General features: G+C 33.8%; 2 protein-coding genes across 2 annotated transcripts; both read left to right on the forward strand.

Moving 5' to 3' along the window:
- On the forward strand, window positions 1-1838 carry LOC117911628 (abscisate beta-glucosyltransferase-like). Its single transcript, XM_034826031.1, has one exon. It carries the CDS (start codon window positions 40-42, stop codon window positions 1462-1464), a length of 1425 nt encoding a protein of 474 aa, XP_034681922.1. The 5' UTR covers window positions 1-39; the 3' UTR covers window positions 1465-1838.
- Window positions 1839-7666: 5828 nt separating this feature from the next.
- LOC117911911 (scopoletin glucosyltransferase-like) lies at window positions 7667-9142 on the forward strand. Its single transcript, XM_034826346.1, has one exon. The coding sequence runs from the start codon at window positions 7686-7688 to the stop codon at window positions 9135-9137; it is 1452 nt and encodes a 483-aa protein (XP_034682237.1). The 5' UTR covers window positions 7667-7685; the 3' UTR covers window positions 9138-9142.
- The last annotated feature ends 11601 nt before the right edge of the window (window positions 9143-20743 follow it).

Here is a 20743-nt window from a genome sequence, read left to right on the forward strand (position 1 = left end):
AGGCCCAGAAACCTTTCAAACCCAATCCGCTTTGCAACCATGGCGTCCGATGCCGGGAAAGTTGAGATGCTGTTTTTCCCATACGTCGGTGGCGGCCACCTCATCCCTATGGTCGACCTCGCCAGAGTATTCGCTTCTCGGGGAGCTAAATCCACCATCATCACTGCTCCAGATAATGCCCTGCTCATCCACAAAGCCATTCTTCGTGATCAGAAACTTGGCCACGACGTCAACCTCCACACCCTCGAGTCACCTTCGGCTCCCGTCTCCTTCAGCGACATGTCCGCGCCGCCGTTCACTGACACCACGGTGCTCCGGGAGCCGCTCCGTCAACTGCTCATCCAACGGCCACCCGACTGTGTCGTCACTGACATGTTCCACCGTTGGGTAGCCGACGATGTCCACGAGTTGGGCATCCGGATCATCGTCTTCAACGGCAGCGGTTGCTTCCCTCGATGTGGAGAAGACAGCCTTCGACGCTATTCGCCCCATGAGAAGGTGGGTTCGGAATCGGAGGTCTTTGTTCTGCCGGGTCTTCCTGATAGGATCGAATTGACGAGGTCTCAGGTTCCACACTTTGATCGAACACCCAACAAGCGCCCGAAGATGATGAACTGGGAAGCCAAGACTTATGGGTCGGTTGTCAACAGCTTCTACGAGCTGGAGCCTGCTTATGTAGACTATTTCAGGAACCAAATGGGGAAGAAGGTGTGGCTCGTCGGACCGGTTTGTCTCTGCAACAAAAATATTGAAGATAAAGCTGGGAGAGGCCAAGAGGCCTCCATTGATGAGCAGGCCTGTTTGAACTGGCTCGATTCGAAACAGCCCAACTCCGTTCTGTATGTTAGTTTCGGGAGTTTGGCTCGTCTCCCCCCTCGACAACTTCTAGAGATCGCCTGCGCTCTTGAGGCGTCCGGCCGGCCCTTCATATGGGTGGTGGGGAAAGTATTCCAAACCGTCGCAGGAGGAGAAGAAAATTGGCTTCCTTCGGGCTATGAGGAGAGAATGGTGGAATCGAAGAAGGGTTTAATAATAAGGGGATGGGCGCCCCAATTGCTGATTCTAGAACACGCCGCCATCGGAGGATTCGTGACTCACTGTGGGTGGAATTCCACGCTGGAGGCAGTGTGCGCCGGGGTTCCGATGATAACGTGGCCGCTGACGGCAGAGCAATTCTTGAATGAGAAGCTGGTGACGGATGTATTGAGGGTTGGGGTTAGGGTGGGGAGCATGGACTGGAGGTCGTGGAAAGATGAGCCAACGGAGGTGGTGGGAAGGGAGAAGATGCAGACGGCGGTGGAGAGGTTGATGGGCGGCGGAGAAGAGGCGGTGGAGATGAGAAGCCGAGGGAGAGAGGTGGCGGAGAAGGCAAAGAGGGCTGTTGAAGAGGGCGGGTCATCATACTCAGATGCCATCGCTTTGATTGAGGAGCTTAAGGCTTGCCGGAAAGATGGAAAATTTTGAGAGCTCAGTGGCTAATATTTAATGGGAGAAAGCAAATCCTTGCATTAAGACTGACTGCAAATTTGAAAATATCGCTGATATCATTTGGAGTTTAAACCGGTCTTTGGATGAAGAAGATGTGAGCCAAATTGAAGGGACAATGGTGGGTGGGAAAAGATGCCAGACTGCAGGTAAAGAGATTGATATGGTATTTGGGTTCTTAAGGGTGTGAGATGGGTTGGTTTGAATTCATTGAATCAAACAGGGGCAAAGCAACTTGGTAAGTTTGCATGATTAGAGTCAGCCCGTAGAGCTTGTTATTTTGTTTTGCCTTTCCGTAACTTCCATTGTATTGTAGGCTATGAGTTTGGAAAGTGTTTTACTCTTTTTCAACATTTAACATTTTTAACACTTGATAAAAAATTTTTAAGTATTAAAAATATTATAAACATTTTTTACAATCGTTATCAAATAAATTTTTACAAATTTTTATTTTTTAAATATTATAAAAGTTAAAAACACTTCTCAAAATCACTATCAAACACACTTTTAATAAAATCCAAATAGTATAAATGTGCACTGTTCTTTAAAGAAAGATAGATGTTACATTAAAATATTTCTCATTCAAAAATAACCCTCATATCATTAAAATTGTAAATATAACTAAGGGTCTTCAAAAAGTCTGCGGCCCACGGCCCGGCCCGAACTCGGCAAGCCTGAGCCCGACCCGAGCCCATTTCTGGATGGCCCGGGCCATGGGCCCCAATTTAGGCCCGGCCCGGCGGGCTGGCCCGCCCATAGGCCCATAGGCCCGTCACTTAAAATATATATATATAATATTCAAAAAATAGAAAATGCTACATTAATAAAAATATTCATTGCTAACTATTTTATTCATTGAATGAATACATTACATTTAAAAATGTGGGAAAAGTTTACATCACTACAAAATAAATACATCCTTATTTGTCAATCATTCGTACTTTTCAACCACAAAAATAAAAATAAAAATATGACATACATTTAGTAAAATATTTTAATCATTATCTCCTGGCGGTGATGGCGAACTATCGCAAATCCATGAAGATCTTGATGATTTTAGTTTTTCCATATCGACAAGCATATTTTCTTCTTAAATAGAATCAAATATCCTTTTATCTGCTATTGCCCAGTCTTTTACACATACATTTGCTTCAATAGAATCCGGTGCTAAGTTGCATCGTTTATCACTAACTACTCTTCCATCTGTACTAAAAGCAGCTTCTGATGCAACTGTACTCACAGGAACTGTTAGTACATCACGAGCAATGATAGAAAACACATGATATTTGTGTTGTTGTGATTTCCACCATATTAAAATATCAAAATCTTCATCATCTTCAAATGAAATTAAATCAATATTAAGATATCCATCTAAATCAGTTGTGTTGTTTGGAGAACTATTTGTTGCCTTCTTTCGACTTTTTAACATTTTTAGAGCTCTTTTATAAAAAGATGAAGAGCTTGTAGATGTAGGTGGTAATTTAATAGAACTAATATCATCACCATATTTTCTTTATAATAGTTATATAAATTATATAATAATGAATTTACTTCATTTTTAATTTCTTCAATTTTTATTTGGTCATTAAAATAAATAATTGTTAACCATTCATCCAAAGCTTCAAATTTCAATCTAGGGTCCACAATTAAACAAAGATAAAAAATTAAAGGTATTTCTCCCCAATATTTTCTAAATTTTTCTATCATTGCAAATATTGCATCATTAAATATATCCAAATTTAAATATTTTTGAAGTACAATAAAAATATTAGTTATTTGCATGACAACTCAGTTTGAAGATGGATAATATACACCACAAAATTTTTTTGTTGAAGTATCAAATACTTCAAAAAGATTTCTTAAAAGATCTGTAATATGTCAATCATAATCATTTAATACATCAATATTTGCTTCACAATCATTGCTAATTAATTGTATTTTATATAGTTCTACTACTTTTCTATATTTTATAATAGTTTGTAAAAGTTTATAAGTGGAATTCCATCTAGTGGGCATATCCAAATTTATATTTCTTTTTTTCATATTTAACATTTTGCAACAATAAAAAAATAATTCATGTTTTGCTTGAGAACTATTAAGACCCACAGCAATGCCTCTAATTTTTTATAATGTATCATCAACGTGTTTTAATCCATCTTTTACAATTAAATTTAAAATATGTGCACAACAACGCGCATGAAATATTTTACATTGATCTTCTTTTATTTGCCAATATCGTTTTAATCTAGATACTGCTGCATCATTATTAGAAGCATTATCTAATGTTATTGTAAATATTTTATCACGAATGCCAAAATTTATAATTTCATCATTTATTAAAGATGCTATATTTTTACCATTATGTGGAGCATTTATTATTTTAAATGAAATAATTCTTTTATTTAATTTCCATTCATTATCAATATAATGAGCAGTTATACATAAAAAACCACAGTGAGTTAAAGATGTCCAAATATCAGATGTTAAACAAATTTTTCCTTCAAAATTTGCAAAAAAAAAAATTTTAATTTTCTTTTTGTGTTTCAAAATTTTTTATAAGAATTCTTTTAACTGTATTTCCAGAGCAACCTTGAAACTGAGGATTAACAGCTCATTGCATTGTTCCCGTATAATCATGAGTTTCCATAAAATTGAAAGGTTGTTATGCTCTTATTATATAACCAATCATTTCTTCACGACAATAAGATTCATCATAAGAAAATGTTTTTAAATTTCCACTTTCATCTTTACCTAATTGCATATAATTTATAATATCTACATTATTTTTAGTTTTACAATTTTCATAATACCTTTTTCAATGACTTGTACTTGCATTTGAGCCACCACTAAGAAGTTTGTTACAAATTTTACATTTTGCTTTTATTTCTTTTTTATTATTTTCTAAATTTATTTCTATTCTATAAAAAAAATTCCATATATTTGAAATAAATTGTTTGCTATCACATGATGAAGAACAAGAACCACTTGCCATAATTATAATTATTGATAAAATATTATGCTAAAAATAATAAATGTAAAATTAAAATGTAACAAATAAATAAAAGAAAAGGTGAAGTATGTTACTAAATTGGAGAACCAAAGCAGAAATTCCTTCAAATTTGAACTCTTTGAACCACCAATGCTTGTTTTTCACCACCAATAATATTGAATAATTTGAGACAAAATGCAATAATTAGAAATATTGTGGAATGGGAGAGAGCTTAAGAGTTGAGAGAATAGAAAAAAAATTGAGGATATTTAATATTTATAGGGATTTAAATATTAGGATTTATTATTTTTTTTTTAAATGTCAAGACTGTTCAACGGTCATATATTTGATATTTATGAATTATGAGTGGCATGTTCAACGGTCATGTGACCCTTGAACAACCAACTCACTTTTATTTTTTAAAAAAAATCATACAATATTTCTAATATATATATAACTAATGTAAAATAGTAACACAAAAGAGGACCAGCTCAGTTGGTGGCTAACTCTCCTTGAATGCTTATGGATCCATAAGGGACCCCTTCCCTTCAAAACTCAAAAGTATTTTAATTTTTACCTAAAGCCCGCCCAACTTGAGGGCCCACGAGCTGGGCCACGGGCCTTAGATTTACCAAGGGCCCAGTGGCCTGCCTCGGGCTAGGCCATGGGCCTTACTCCTTCGGCCCAGCCCGTTTGAGACCCTTACCTCAAATTAACAAAAATATCATTTATATTATTTTATAAAAAAATGTTTTATAAAATATGAAATGAGTATAATGCATGATAATTTTATCAAAAGAATGTCATTTTCATCATCACCATTCTTATTCCCTATTCTGAGCTTGACTCCATCTTCATCCATGAATGAGACTTCACCCGTATGTGCTGCATGAGACTTTCTCTCTTGTCAAACGAGAGACTTCATTCAAGCAAACGAGGTGTCAAAAAAGCAAACATTACACGGAAGGTTTTTGAAAGGGGGCAAAAGCCTTCTTGTTTTAAAAAAGTGGGCAAGGATTTTCACCTTCGCCTCTACAAAAATCGGCATAAAAAGCACCAATTGAGAGGGTGTGCATAAAGATCTACTCTTAACTTCACTCTTCACATTTAAACAATCCTACACCAAATGAGAGGATGTTTAGCTATTAGACATGAAGAATTTGACTTTCATTGCCCTTATTTGGCAACTAGGAAAATGATAGAAGGTAGAGAGAGAATGGAAGGAAATTTTAAGTTTCAAATTTGATATATGACTCCTTCCATTATTCCCAGGTACAAATTATTGTGCTTTTCCCTCTTTCTAACACACAGTCCCTTACATTTCTCCATTAGCAACCCAATAGAGAGCTAACAAGAATATAAGCTAAGTAATGGAATTTATGCTTAGTTTCATTATAGAATCATTAGTTTGAATCATAGAAAAATATAGGATTGGAGCACAAATCACTTACCGTTGATATATCTCAACCTTACAAATGGCAGCGATGTATGCATAACTATTAGTTGTGAACTTGTAATATTACCTTTTGTCTAATGACATTAAGTAAAATGCATTCCTAAACTCATTGACACTCTTGAAGGTTTGACCAAAACTCATTATCCTTGAATTCATTGAGCACCATTATATCCTATTGATCCATTCGAAAGCTTAGTTAAGTACCCTCCTTCAAGTGCATCTAATCACTCAAACTAATAAGTGATCAGTATTTTAATACCCATTTAAAACAAACGAACAACATTAACTCATTTTAAAACAACCTAGGATAAATTATTAGATAAATAAAATAAAATAAAATAAAAATAAAAGAATTTTTATCGAGTCATCTTCCCCTAGTGTGCTCTTTGCATGGAAATCCACAAACCTAAAAATCTATTTCCTGTGTTTTTACCCAATATTACAACATCTTAATTCCATCTTCCACAAGGATACTTATCTTTTCTAACTTAATTTTCATAACCACAAAAATTCTTCGATAACCTCCATTTCCACGTTAGGTATTCTTATTTAGGGGGTTCAAAGGAAAGAAAAATCATAAATACAATGTAAAAAAGAAAAGATTGATTTTAGCTTATAAGTGCTTAATTTTCTTTATTAATATTAATTTTGATACTTTTTTCTTGATACATCCTTATTTTTCTAAACAAATAAATAAATGGTGTGAGTTTTGAGCGAAATATAAGATTAATAATAATTAGATGTCAAGTTATAATATAAGATTTGAGCATTGATAAGGAATTTTTGTTTTTGTTTTGTCACTTAATTCATTCACAAAGAAGTACCTGGTACCTCTATTATACAACATCAACATCATAGTGTACATTAAAGCAAAAGAACGAGAATATGTTTTTAATAATACTGAAAAACAGTTTAAAAAAAAATTATCCTTCAATATTTTGTAAAACAAAAATATTTTTGAGAACTTAAAATATTTTTAACTTATTTTAAATATATTTTAATAACAATTTTTATATCTAGTGTTTTATTTGTAATTATTTTACATATTTATATAATTATTTTTTAAAACAATTATTAAAAAAATAAGTGAAAACAACTAAAATATATTTTTTGAAAACTTTACCTTTTTAAGAACAGAAAATAGTTTTATGGTTAATAAATATGTTTTTTTTTCTGTTTTTTTGTTTTAGAAAATATAAAATTATTTTTTTAAATAGTTATCAAATAGACACTTAGTTGCTAATACTCAAATTTTTTAATATTTATTTTTAAAAATTTTGTAGGAAATTATTCTACCAGGTTAACATATGCTAATATGGAATGTGTATGCAATTATATACTTTGTTTACTATGATTCATGTCATTAAGAAATGTTTTTTATTTTCATATTTTTAAATAGAAAATTGTTGATATATGGAAAGCAAAAAAGAATGAGAAGGTGGAAAAATATTGATTTAAGACAAATCACCGAGCCCCTTCCTTTTGATAATTCTACTGAATACAGATGATGAATATATATAGAAGATTGTACGCATGAGACCAGGAAGTTAATGGCATGAAAAAGGCCTTGATACTTTCTCTGATATACCTTAATTTGCTGCTGCTTATTCTCTCTCTCGCTGTGTTATTTTACTGGGGCATTGGCCTGAATAAATATGAAGAATCCGCAGAATAATTCCGTAGGGTGTATATATAAGTCCCAAAGACTTGGCATCGTTCTTCTAGACTGTGTCTAAAGTCTTCTGCAAACAAAGCATGATGGGCAGCGAAACTGATCAACTTCACGTCCTCTTCTTTCCATTCATGGCTCTTGGCCACATGATTCCAACCATAGACATGGCAAAGCTCTTCTCCGCGCGGGGCGTCAGAGCTACCATTATCACCACCCCTCTTAATGCACCAGTCGTATCCAAAGCCATGGAAAGAGGTCATTACCTGGGGGCTCAAATAGGACTCCGAGTCATCCAATTTCCATCTGTCCAGGCTGGCCTTCCACAAGGCCTTGAGAATCTTGATCAGGACGCTTCTCCGGAAATTCGCCTTAAATTCTTCCTGGCTATGTCTTTGTTTCAGCAACCCCTGGAGCAGCTTCTTCAAGAATACCGCCCGCATGGCCTTGTTGCTGACACCTTCTTTCCTTGGGCGTTAGATGTTGCATCTAAATTCGGTATTCCAAGGCTGGCTTTTCAAGGAACTGGCTTCTTTGCCATGTGTGCTCTTCAAAGTTTGACGGCACACAAGCCTTACAAGGGTGTGGGGTCAGACACTGAGCCCTTCCTGCTACCTGACCTTCCGGATGAAATCAAACTGACGAGGCTGCAAATTTCGAATGATTTGACATTGGGACTCGAGAATGACTTCACCAGGTTCTTCAAGGAAGCTCGAGAATCAGAGGAGAGAAGCTATGGAACCATTGTCAACACCTTCTATGAGCTTGAGCCCGCTTATGCTGAGCATTGGAGGAAGGTTTTGGGAAGGAAGGCGTGGCACATAGGCCCGGTTTCACTATGCAATAGAGACGCCCAAGATAAAACTCAGAGGGGAAAGGCAGCCTCTATTGATGAGGATGAGTGCTTGAAGTGGCTCAATTCAAAGAATCCCGACTCTGTGATATACGTATGTTTTGGGAGTGTGTCGAAGTTCCCAGCCGCCCAGTTGCTAGAGATAGCCATGGGTCTGGAAGCATCTGGGCAACAATTCATCTGGGTTGTGAGGAAGAACAAGGATGAAGGAGATGAGGAAGAGTGGCTGCCCCAAGGGTATGAGAAGAGAATGGAAGGGAAGGGCCTGATCATAAGAGGGTGGGCACCCCAAACGCTCATTCTGGATCATGAAGCAGTGGGAGGATTTGTGACACACTGTGGCTGGAATTCAACGCTGGAAGGCGTGTCTGCAGGGGTGCCAATGGTGACATGGCCTGTGTTCGCCGACCAATTCTACAACGAAAAGCTGGTGACTGCTGTTTTGAAGATAGGCATTGGTGTTGGCGCTCAGCGATGGGTCCCATTTGTGGGTGATTTTGTGAAACAGGATGCTATAGAGAAGGCAGTGAAGGCAGTCATGGCGGGAGAAAAGGCCGAGGAACTGAGAAGCCGGGCCAAGTCGCTTGGAGGAATGGCAAGGAGGGCTATTGAAAAAGGAGGATCATCATATACTGACATGGATGCTTTGATAGAGGAATTGAAGTTGTACCACGCTCAAATATAGAGCTGTTTCTGATGGACCACTCAACTTCCTTTTTTTGAAGAAATGAAAAAAGTTTCGTTACCCCACATTGTATTTGCTGTTCCCAAGGCGTTTTCTTTGCGCGAGATTTGCTGGAGTTGTTGATTACATAACTATCAGTGAATATTCGTCAGTGTTAATAAATTAATAAACTCAATTGCTCATAGGTATAATCTTTGTTTAGAGGAATCCCCTCAACTCAAAATAAATGGTTGTCTCATTAAACAATGTTTGTCCCAATAGATTTCAAACAAGGGAGACTTTTAGTTGGGACCCGGTGTAGCTAGATTACAAGTTTTAGATGAGATTATTTTTCACCTATCAACATGAAATTGACACTAATTCTTATGTTAGAGATAAGTTAACAATGTAAAATTGAAGTTGGTAAGATGGTTAACAAATCCTCCCTTGGCATGCTGCTAGCTAATTCATACAAGTCTAATAGGATTGACACTTAGGCGATGTTTGTTTTTTTACTTAATTCTAAATAGAAGATTAATGTTAAATAGTGTTAAATATTAGGTTGTTTGCTTTTATAGTATTTTATTTCTATTAAGTATTAAAAAGTAAAGAAAAACCAATATATTATTTTTTCTATTTAGAAAAAGCTATATATTTTGGCTTTTTCTATTTAGTAAAAAGTTTATAATAAGTCATGAAAAAGTAGAAAAACAAACAACCTAATTTCTGAAAACAAATTGCTTTCAATAAAAAGCCAAAAAAACAAACGCCACCTAGTATCTTAGAACTTTGATCTAGAAGGACCTGGAATCGCATAGGTATGACCCAACCATGGATATTGAGCCTAGAGAGCATCTGCACACCATGTCTAAACCAACCATCCTGATCAAGGGTGGCCTGAAATGAAAGCTAAAAAGCAATGGGGAGAAATGTTCTCTGGGTGAGAGTCCTTAAAGGAAGAAGGATAAAATACTTTGGGGTGAAAGACCCAAAACATCTTTGGAAAGATCCATGCGTGGATTAATGGAGAGTAAGAATCGCACGGCTCTAAAAAGGGGAACAAAGGATTGAAGTGGTAAAAAAAAGTAAAAAAAGAAATAACAAAACCAATAGTGAACGAGCAAAACAAATCTACTTCAAGAATCATGCCAACAAGAAACCCTAGTCCCACCTTTGACTAGTTTTGTTTTATTCTACAGGCTTAGTGATTATGCTGTAGATAAGGAATATGGCATACGACCAAACTGGGGATAATTATAGGAAAATCCGAAATCGTTAATACTATGATAAACCTAGCAATGTCGAAGTGGGGTAACAAGAGTGGAGCGTATGGGAAAAAAAGATATGATTATTTTTAAAATGGCTGTGTTTTTTAGTACAGCAAGCACCAGGTGAATAAAAAGAGAAGAAAAGGTGGTTTTAATCATCAATTCGTTAATATTTCTTGCTGACTGTCATTGGAATCATGAGAGTAATAATGTGGTCTTATAAAACCTGATTTTAATCCATGAGAAGGAAGGGAAAAGGGCAAAGTGGGAAATGGGGAAACCTCCAATCACTTTCCTCCAAAAACTACTTGCAACCAAAATCCAAATAAATCCATCCTAGAAATTTTTTTAATCCTTCTGGTTGAGCAACGCACCAAACTCCCATTTTCTAAAAATAACTAGTAGGTCTAGATCAAGGTCCTTATTACTTGAAGGCATTCCTGTGATAAACCTATAGAGGAGAGATTCCACTCATGTTGAATACAAGAGCATTTCACATAATAAATGTAAAGGATGTCTTTCATAGAAATACAAAACCCTTTCAGGTTATCAAACTTCAATGGATATTATGAGATTGATGATTAGTTTTTGTCATCACTTCCCATTTTCTTGTGGGGATGTCTTGGAGACTATGTCATACCTCCTTTATCAAATAGGTATATCAGTTTGTAGGATATCAAAAAGGATTTTGAGGGTTTAATATTTTATAGTCAAGATGATTAGAAGGCATTTGTTGGTGCAAATGTTATATTTCTGATGAAGATTATATGATAAGTAATTGATGGATTTTTTTTCTTTTGTCATATCAAAACAAAATTTATAACCTAATCCAACCATGCTAAGGCAACTTTTATTGAATCAAAATAATTTTTAATAAAAGTTACGATGGTATAACGGTCTTAGATGTTGTCTACTAGAATGATGAATGTATTTGGCAATCAAAAGGGAAAATAGTGAGAAATGAGATGATGAAAAAAATGAGATAGTGAAAAATTATAGATGAAAAGTTGAGAAATTTTGATTGAAAATAAAGAGAAAAAATGGGTCAAAATTAATTAGAGAAAATTCTATAAATGAGAAAGTCCTTGGATTCCAAATTCACTAGAAATCAATTTCTATAGTAAAAAGGTTATCAAGATCAATTTTTCATCAAGTTAGATTGAAGATCTTAAAATCTCACATAAACCTATATTTGATTTAGTTTTAAATCTAGATCCATTCAAATATCACATTAAGAATTCTAATTTCATTGATTACTTATTCATAATTATAAGCTCAATTCATTTTAAATTATCTTCCAATGATTCACGCAATGCACCTATTCAATATCATTAAATCCACTTCTAAGAATTTAATGAATCTACCTAGTTTGCATTATAGTAATCATTCAAAACAATTTGAAGAGAAAAATCTCTAAAATTCAATTAATCAATTTATTGAATCAAATTATCTTGACAAATCAAGCTTCATTTCTCTAATTCACCATAGATTTTCCCTTTAGATCATTTTTTTCTCCAAGAAAAATGAGATTTAATCAATCATGCTTGGATATTTGATCTCACAAGGCATGTTTGGATACTAAGAAAATGAGAGAAACTAACAAAAAATAGAGATTTCTATTAAGAAAGAAGAAGTCTTTAGAAAATTCCAAAATCCAAAAGTGTCGTTGTAGCCAGTATAGTGGTGAGCATACCTATCACCTGAGTGACCTAGGTTTGAACCTTAGCAACGATGCCATTTTTTATTTATGAATTTGTGTCATTTATCGTATCATAACATAATTCAACTATTCTAATGTGACTTTTGCCCAATCAAAATAATTTTTAACAAAATTTATGATATTATAGTGATTTTAAATGTCGTCTAGTAGGATGATGAATGTGTTTGACAATCAATAAGGAAAACAAGGAGAATTGAGATGATAATGATTAAATAATAATAATAATAATAATAATAATAAGATAGTGAAAAATTATATATGAAATTTGAGAAAATTTGATTGAAAGTAAAAAAAATAAAATTGGTCAAAATTAAAGAAAATTCTATTAATGAAAATGTTATGTGATTTTGAATTCACTAAAAATAAATTTCTATAGTAAAAAGGTCATCAAAATCTACATTTCATTAAGTTAGATTGAAGATGATGAATGGTTGGCAATCAAGAAGGAAAATGGGGAAAATTTAGATGATAACAATGATGAAAAAAATACTGAGATTGTGAAAAATTATAAATGAAAGTTAAGAAAATTTGATTGAAAGTAAAAAGATAAAATTTATCAAAATTAAAGAAAATTCTATTAATGAATAAGTTCTTAGATTTTAAATTCACTAGAAATCAATTTATATGATAAAAAGGTCATCAAGATCCACTTTTCATCAACTTAGCTTGAAGATCTTAAAATCTCACTTAAATTGATATTTGATTTAGTTTTAAATCTAAGATCCGTTAAAATATCAAATTAGGAATTCTAATTTCATTGATTACTTATTCACAATTAAGCTTAATTCATCTTAAATCAACTTTTAATATTCACGTAATGTAACTATTCAATCTCATTAAGTCAACCTTTAAGAATTTAATGAATCTACTTAGTTTGTATCATAGTAGTCATTTAAGACAATTTGAAAAGAAAAATCCTTAAAATTCAATAAATCAATCTATTGGATCAAATCACACTTCATTCTCTAATTCACTATAGATTTTGCCTCTAAATCTTCTTTCGTCCACAGAAAATGAGATTTAATCAATCATGCTTAGAGATTTGATCTCATAAGGCATTTTTGGATACTAAGAAAATGATAGAAAATGAAAGAAAATAGAGATTTCTATTAAGAAAGAAAAAATCTTTAAAAAATTCCAAAATCTAATAGTGTTGTTATAGTTTAGTGGTAAGTATACCCGCTTGTCACATAAGTGACCTAAGTTCGATCCCTGGTTTTTGGTAGATGAATTTTGTGTCATTTATCGCATCAAAACAAAATTTATAACCTAATTTAACTATTTTAAGGTAACTTTTGCCCAATCAAAAATAACAAAAGTTACATTAGTATAACGGTTTTAAATATTGTCCACTAGAATGATGAATGTGTTTGACAATCAAGACGGAAAAGATGGAGAATTAAGATAATGATGATAAAAAAAAAAATGAGATGATGAAAAATAAGAAAATTTGATTGAAAGTAAAAAGGTAAAATTCGTCAAAATTAGAGAAACTTAATGAAAAGGTTTTGTGAATCTAAGTTCACAAGAAATCAATTTCTATGGTAAAAAGGCCATTAAGATCTACTTTCCATCAAGTTAGATTGAAGATCTTAAAATGTCACTTAAATCGATATTTGATTTAACTTTAAATCTAGATCCATTAAAATTTCAAATTATAAATTCTAATTTCATTTATTAATTATTCACAATTAAACTCAATTCGTTATAAATTATTTTCTAATGATTCATACAATGCAACTATTCAATCTCATTAAATCTAACTTTAAGAATTTAATGAATCTACTTAGTTTGTATCGTATTAGTCATCAAGACAATTTGAAGAGAAAAATCCTCAAAATTCAATTAAACAATCTATTTGATCAAATTACCTTGACAAATCGAGTGGAAAATCCTTAGATAGACAAGATCTACAACGTCCATGACATTTTCTTCGGATTTGATTCAATTTGAGACCAACCAATTCACAAATACAACAAAAAATTTATAGATTTATATTCTATAATGGTATTTGAATGTCATCTTTTGCTTAGATCTAGAGATTTTAAGATAGTTTTACATGCACCCTATATGATTTTAAGGCTAAGGAATGAAGTATTCCAGGTTACCAACCAATCTAGGGAGTAATCACTAAGGGATCATGGTGGGGCGTGTTGACATGGGTCAAGTTATACAACGAGAATTTGATTGTCAATCAATTTGTTAGTAACCTTTGGATTACTTGAATATGGTCTCCTAAGTGGTCTTTCAAATTTGTTGGTTCTAAGATAGGTCCTGATCTTGGATTTGACACTTGATCTCCTCTTCTATTTTACTTTTAGATCATGCGATGATAACATGAATAACTGAGGTTGTAGGGACTTCAGTTCTTAACTCGTCCTTTGACAGGTCTTTTCTGGTTGCAGAAGGCTGACTTGTTGTCCTTTTGGTGTACTGCTATAGATTGCCTTGTCATACCAAGTTCTCTAGGTAATGACCAAGAGCCTTGTGGTTGTTGGTTAGGTGACCATGCATATGGTGATAGTGACAATATTTTGTTTTGTCATATTGACCTACTAGATGGTTCGGGGGCGAAGACCATCGAAATGAGGAGTGCTATTTTACTTCTTCCAGCATCTTACACAATGATTTTGTGAACTCAATGTCATCTACACTAAGCCATTACAAGAAGAGTGTGGGAGGTTCTAGAGATGTCCACACATCTCTACACTATGGTGAAAGACATGAGAGGAGTCCAAGGCTTTCTAGAGAATTCTAGGGATCTCTTGTATATTCTTGTACCTAAGCTTGTACATAGAATTGTGTAGAATGTTCTAGATTATTCTTGAGTTATAAGAAACCCTCCAAGGTTTCAAAGAGTTCCATTGGTGCTTATAAATAGGTGAGGGCTTCATTTGGTCAAGGCACCACCCAAAACCTCCCAAAAACCACCCAAATCACTTCCTAACCAAGCAAGTGAGTTCGAAAGCACTTGTAAAAGTTTCCATTCTTTAAGAATTGCCTACTAGACCTTCTAAAACTTCCAAGTCGTGAGCATCTTAGCCTAACAAACTAAGTATCAGGAGTAAGGCTGACTTAGCAAGATCAAGGGTTTGACTTGTCTAAGTGCCGCACGAGCTTAGTAAAAGACTAAGGTGGTGTTTGTTTTTTTTGGCTTTTTGCTGAAAACAATTTGGTTTTAGAATTTAGGTTGTTTGTTTTTCTATTTTTTCATGACTTATTATAAACTTTTTACTAAATAGAAAAAACCAAAATATGTAGCTTTTTCTAAATAGAAAAAATAATATATTGGTTTTTTTTACTTTTTAATACTTAATAGAAATAAAATACTACAAAAACAAACAACCTAATATTTAACACCATTAAGCATTAAGGTTCTATTTAGAATTAAATAAAAAAACAAACACCACCTAAGTCTGTGACATCAATCCTTTCACTAAGGGAGGTCATGCATTCAACTTGCAACCATTTCACCTCCCTCTTCTACCATTATGGGTCTTATTTCACCATGTTAGTGTATCTGTTGGCTTTAATTAATAGTTCTTCCATCATTGTCAAGCCACTTTTTGCTAGTGAACTTTGTAAGGGGATCTCGCGTTGTAGGGCTTTCTTGAAGGCAACGATGGCGGTTCCATGCTCATTATTTTCTATTTACATCATTTCAGCGATGAATTGATGGACAGACTTTTGGAAAGACTTTGCAAAAGCTTGCTTTGTGTTAGAGAGATGGTCAACCTTTCTTCAAGGTCGCATGTTGCATGTGTACTACTCTATAAACAGGTCGCACAATTGGGCAAAGCTTTGAATTGACTGGGACGATAGCTAATAGAACCATACTAGTAGGGCCTTGGAGGCTGGTTGAAGATACTTGATAAAGAAGCCCCTCCTTAGTTAAGAGTCATCACCTGTCAGAAATGGTACAAGTGCTCAATGGGGTCACCAATTCGATCAAACAAAGTGAATTTCGAGGTCACATAATACGATAACAACTCCTCTTCCATACTCTCGAAACTAAAGGGCAACTTGAGGAGGGCAACTTGAGGTCATTCCATATGTTCGATATTTCATTTGTGGTTCGTACTTGTAGCTTCATCCTTTGAATCTCGGTTGCTAATTCTTTGTACTTTCATTTCAGTCTTGAACCCTGCAAAGTTGGATTCAAGTGGTTTTGCCACGACTATTGTACGAGGTGGTTTGCTTGTCTTATTAGTTATTACACTATGTTCTAATGTTTGTACCGTTTGGACTGTAGGTTGGTATAACTGGTTGTGAAGTGTGGTTTCCTGGGCTATTGTGTGATCCATCTTTGTTAGTGCCCCAACTGCTAGCGTCCTAACTAATGTCGTAACTGAGATAGCTAGTTCTGAATGACTACCTTTTCTGCATCTGCTACATCCCCTTCCAACAATTCTACTGCCTGGTTCATGGCTTTTCTATTAGAATTCCTATAGATGGTGCCAATTAAGATGCTGACATCCTCTTTAGTAGATAATACAAGCTATTTAAAGTATAGAGGGGGTGGAGCCTATGTTACTTGAAGGAGATTTGAAGGCCTTTATATAGGCTTCTTGCCTCATGGGTCTTGTGTCATCTAAACGCAGAAACTTTTCAAAAGTTATCAGCTTTTTACAGGGGTTTTCCTAAACTTTACCAAGGGCAAACTCATGCTGTTTGTCAGAGATTAGGTATTTTAATCAGGTTAAGTGAATAGTTCTACCTTTCAACCCGAGATGGCTTTGAGGTTGGGTGGAGGGTAGCACTTTGGGATGATCCGTTTTTGTCCCTTCCAACTAAGCTCAAAACAAATTCACAAAAGAAAAGTATCATCTCCCTGTATGCCCTCACATGTAAAGAGAGTGAAAGTCGGCATGAAGTCATGAACTTTGATAAGAAAACAACTCTATACTAATTGTGATGGGCTACTTGGGAGCAAGCTATTGAACTAGAGGAAAGAAAGGTAGAGGGTGAAAATGACGGGAAGTCCAATAACTTGTAATCCAATTTCTCTTCAAGCTCAGCAGAGCCAGACCCAGCACTAAACCCAGATGGGCTGAGTTTTAGCCTGTGCATAGTAGCATTTTGATTGGACCCAGGTATGAATAAAAACAATTTCCAAATTGGGTTTGAGCTCATCTATCCTAGGCCCACCTGGTCTTGTCCCATTTCGAGTTCTATCTCCCACATCAACTTGACAAAAAGTTGAAAATTTTTAAATGACACACTGGTCAAGCCAGTGCCAATCGGATCCAAACATCCCTCTCTGTTATTTACTCGTGAAAATGAAACAAGTTCAACATTTGATGTCAGCCAAGGAAGAAGAGTACTTCTAGACCTTTTTGTATGTCTATTTTCTCATGAACCAAACGACCTTCACATGTCACAGCTTTACAATGACTTTGTTTATTGAATGAGAGAGACTTTTTCCTTTTCCCCAACATAAAACTTCTATGAAGCTTCTTCCTTGGCTTGAACACTAAAAGTACTCATATTAAAGTCCAAAAATACGAAATATCGTGACATATATACCGAGAAACAAAGAGTTTAAGACATATCCCAAATGACAAAATCCATGATTAGCATCATCCGACACACTTATCTCTATCAATATTTGAAATAATCAGGGTTTGAAAAGTGGGGGTTGTTGCCAAGTTCCTATCAGTTTAGTTAAGAATCTAGAGATGAAGAATCTTAGTTGGGTCACTGAACACATATACAACCATTAATGAATCAACAAACTAGCTTTGCTTAGATACCGATGGGAAATGGAACAAATGGAACAAGTGTACGTAGTTGACATGTATTAAATATATCACTGATGGAATGTTATACCCGAAAGAAGGCATTTTATTTAAGCACCAATAAACTAGCTAGAGATATCATTGGCATAATCTCTCCAACATCGACTTAAAGCATAATGGGTAGCTTTTAAGGCTTTAAGAATAATTAAAATCACATGGGGTTTGGAAAAAGGAGAGAAAGGCAAGGGCTGGTAAAATTATCTTTTGCCAAAGCATATTCTCCACTTGAAGCCACTTTACCCTACCATCTTTGATTTTAAATTGTGCCAAGGGCTTAGGTTTTGCTCCCTGTCCGAACTAGATGCCCTTGTTATAGAAGTGTGTTGGACCAAATTCTTAAAATATTGCCTCAGCGATATGAATGATCTAAATTGAACTAATCACTTAGGTTTTATTCCCTGTCCCAAAAAAAGGTGCCCTTCTTGTGAAAGTGAGTTCAAAGGCTTAGAATACTGTTAAGAACAGTGTGTTTTTTGGATTTCTTTTGTCTTGGAAGGCCCATGCCCTTATGATGTCCTTATGACATGACATGATGCTTTTTGTGTTAACTGTTAAGATAAAGGATTATGACAAAAACTCATGATATAACATTTGGTAGAAGCCATGATTATCTTGTCTAAAAGTGAGATTAAATTACTCTTTGGGGTGTGTGTGTGTGTTGGATGTCACATTTATTTATATTTATGCTACGAGTTAACTCTACTAAGACTTCTTTAGGATGACAACAAGATAAGATCAAGAAAGTTTGATTTATCTCAACTCCATTCAATTTATTTAAAATAATTTTTATCCTAATCCCATTTAAAATTTTAATTGGACGGGTGGGTATGTGAATTTATCATACTAGTCCTATCCAATCTTATTTAACTTTTTTTTTTTTTTTTGAAAAATTATTAATTAAATTAAAATAAATATATTTTATAAATAATTAAAATGTTATAATTTTTTATAACTTTTTTTTATTAAAAAGTATTTTTATTATTATATAATAAAAATAAAAAATAAAAATTAAATTAAATTAATTTTTTAAATTTAATTTTATATATAATCAGAGTAGGTGAGGCAAGACAAAGCAATATCCGAATCCACCCAAAACTCGTCTCGAGTTTAAAAAAAAAATTCAAACTAAGGTGATGTTTGTTTTTTTACTTAATTCTAAATAGAACATTAATTCTTAATAGTGTTAAATATTAAGTTGTTTGTTTTTTTTTGTATTTTATTTCTATTAAGTATTAAAAAGTAAAAAAAAAAATCAATATGTTATTTTTATTTATTTAAAAAAAAGCTAACTTTTTCTATTTAGTAAAAAATTTATAATAAATCATGAAAAAATAGAAAAACAAACAACCTAAATTTTGAAAACAAATTGTTTTTAATAAAAAACAAAAAAAAATAAACATCACCTTACTCTTAATTTATTTATTTAAATTTCAAATTTATCATATGGGTAAGACAAATATTTAAAAAAACTTGTCCTATTACCATCACATGGATATATTTTCTATAAAAAAATAAAAATAAAAAAAAAAATAAAAAATAAAAAAAAAAAATTGGAGGATTTGAGGTTTCTTTCTCAATGGTTGACAAACACATCGCCAACCAATACCCAAAAGAAATTAAAAAAGCCTTAAACTGCGGGGAGGATAGTGTTTATAATGTCTTGGAATGACCCCTTACCAACTTAGGTGCACCAATTCCCTCCAACATTTTCTCTCAAATTTTCAAATTTTTGGACCGTCAATCCCATGAATGAAATTCCATGTACTTTCTGCTTCTCTTCTTGAGCATTAGCCATGGTGAGTAGAAACCTGATTGACAATTCTGCCCAACTAACCCAGACATTGACTCTTCAATCAAACTGCCTTTTTTTCCAAAGTGAACAGAACCGTCCAATCCATACAACAGTTGAATTTTTCCATGGCTCTACCTTTTTCTCTGAAATCACAAAATTGATCAATTTAGTCTATTGTATGGTTGAAAATTAATCACTCCATACCCTGACACATAAAGTTGTCTACTTGTCTCACACTTTTTATTACCATATATTTTTCTAATTTTATTAAAATAAATTTGAAAAATATATTTTTAGGCCAAATCATTTACCCCATTACTAAAATTGAACCATATGTCAACACACGCATTTGACCGGGTAAAGTCATGAAGGGTGGTTTGTTAATTAAGATTGTATTAATTAGAAATTAAATAATTACCATTAAGTAAAAATAAATTGTTAAAAAAAAAACTAATTGGCGTGGTACCATTTTATTTGTAATAATTTAAAATCTAATTAGATTTAATTATTTATTGGCTTTCTCATAATAGGCCAAAAAATATATATGTATTATAAGACTATCGTTATCATGTCGTTTTAATTTTCCCTTATTTAGTGAATCAAAAAATATATTAATTGACTTTTATACGAAATCGGAAGACAACGAAATTTGAGCTAACTATGTAATGAGTTGTAAATTGATGACGAAATAAAAATTATTATAATATATTCTAAAAAGTGTATATTTGGAAAATGAAATTCCGTTTCGTTGAATTTAACTCTCTCTTGTTGACTCTTGTCGAGTACCCGCGCCCGCATGCCTGATTCAAGGCATGGTTTGCGTTTCTTTTTTTTTTTTCTGGAAAAGAAAATTCTACGAAATTTGTATTTTACTGGAATTCATCGTAGGAGGGTAAATACTAAAAACTAAAAACAGAGACTCTGGATGAAGCGACGTCGTACAGGGGAATGGGTCTTTCTTTATGGGTTGGGCGCCACCACCTCCTAAGACCCCAATCTAATTGGGCCCATCTGCACCGCCTCCATCTTTTATACACTGATGGGCATCT

The sequence above is a fragment of the Vitis riparia genome, chromosome 3 (assembly GCF_004353265.1).
Source record: "Vitis riparia cultivar Riparia Gloire de Montpellier isolate 1030 chromosome 3, EGFV_Vit.rip_1.0, whole genome shotgun sequence".
Taxonomy (NCBI): Eukaryota; Viridiplantae; Streptophyta; class Magnoliopsida; order Vitales; family Vitaceae; genus Vitis; species Vitis riparia.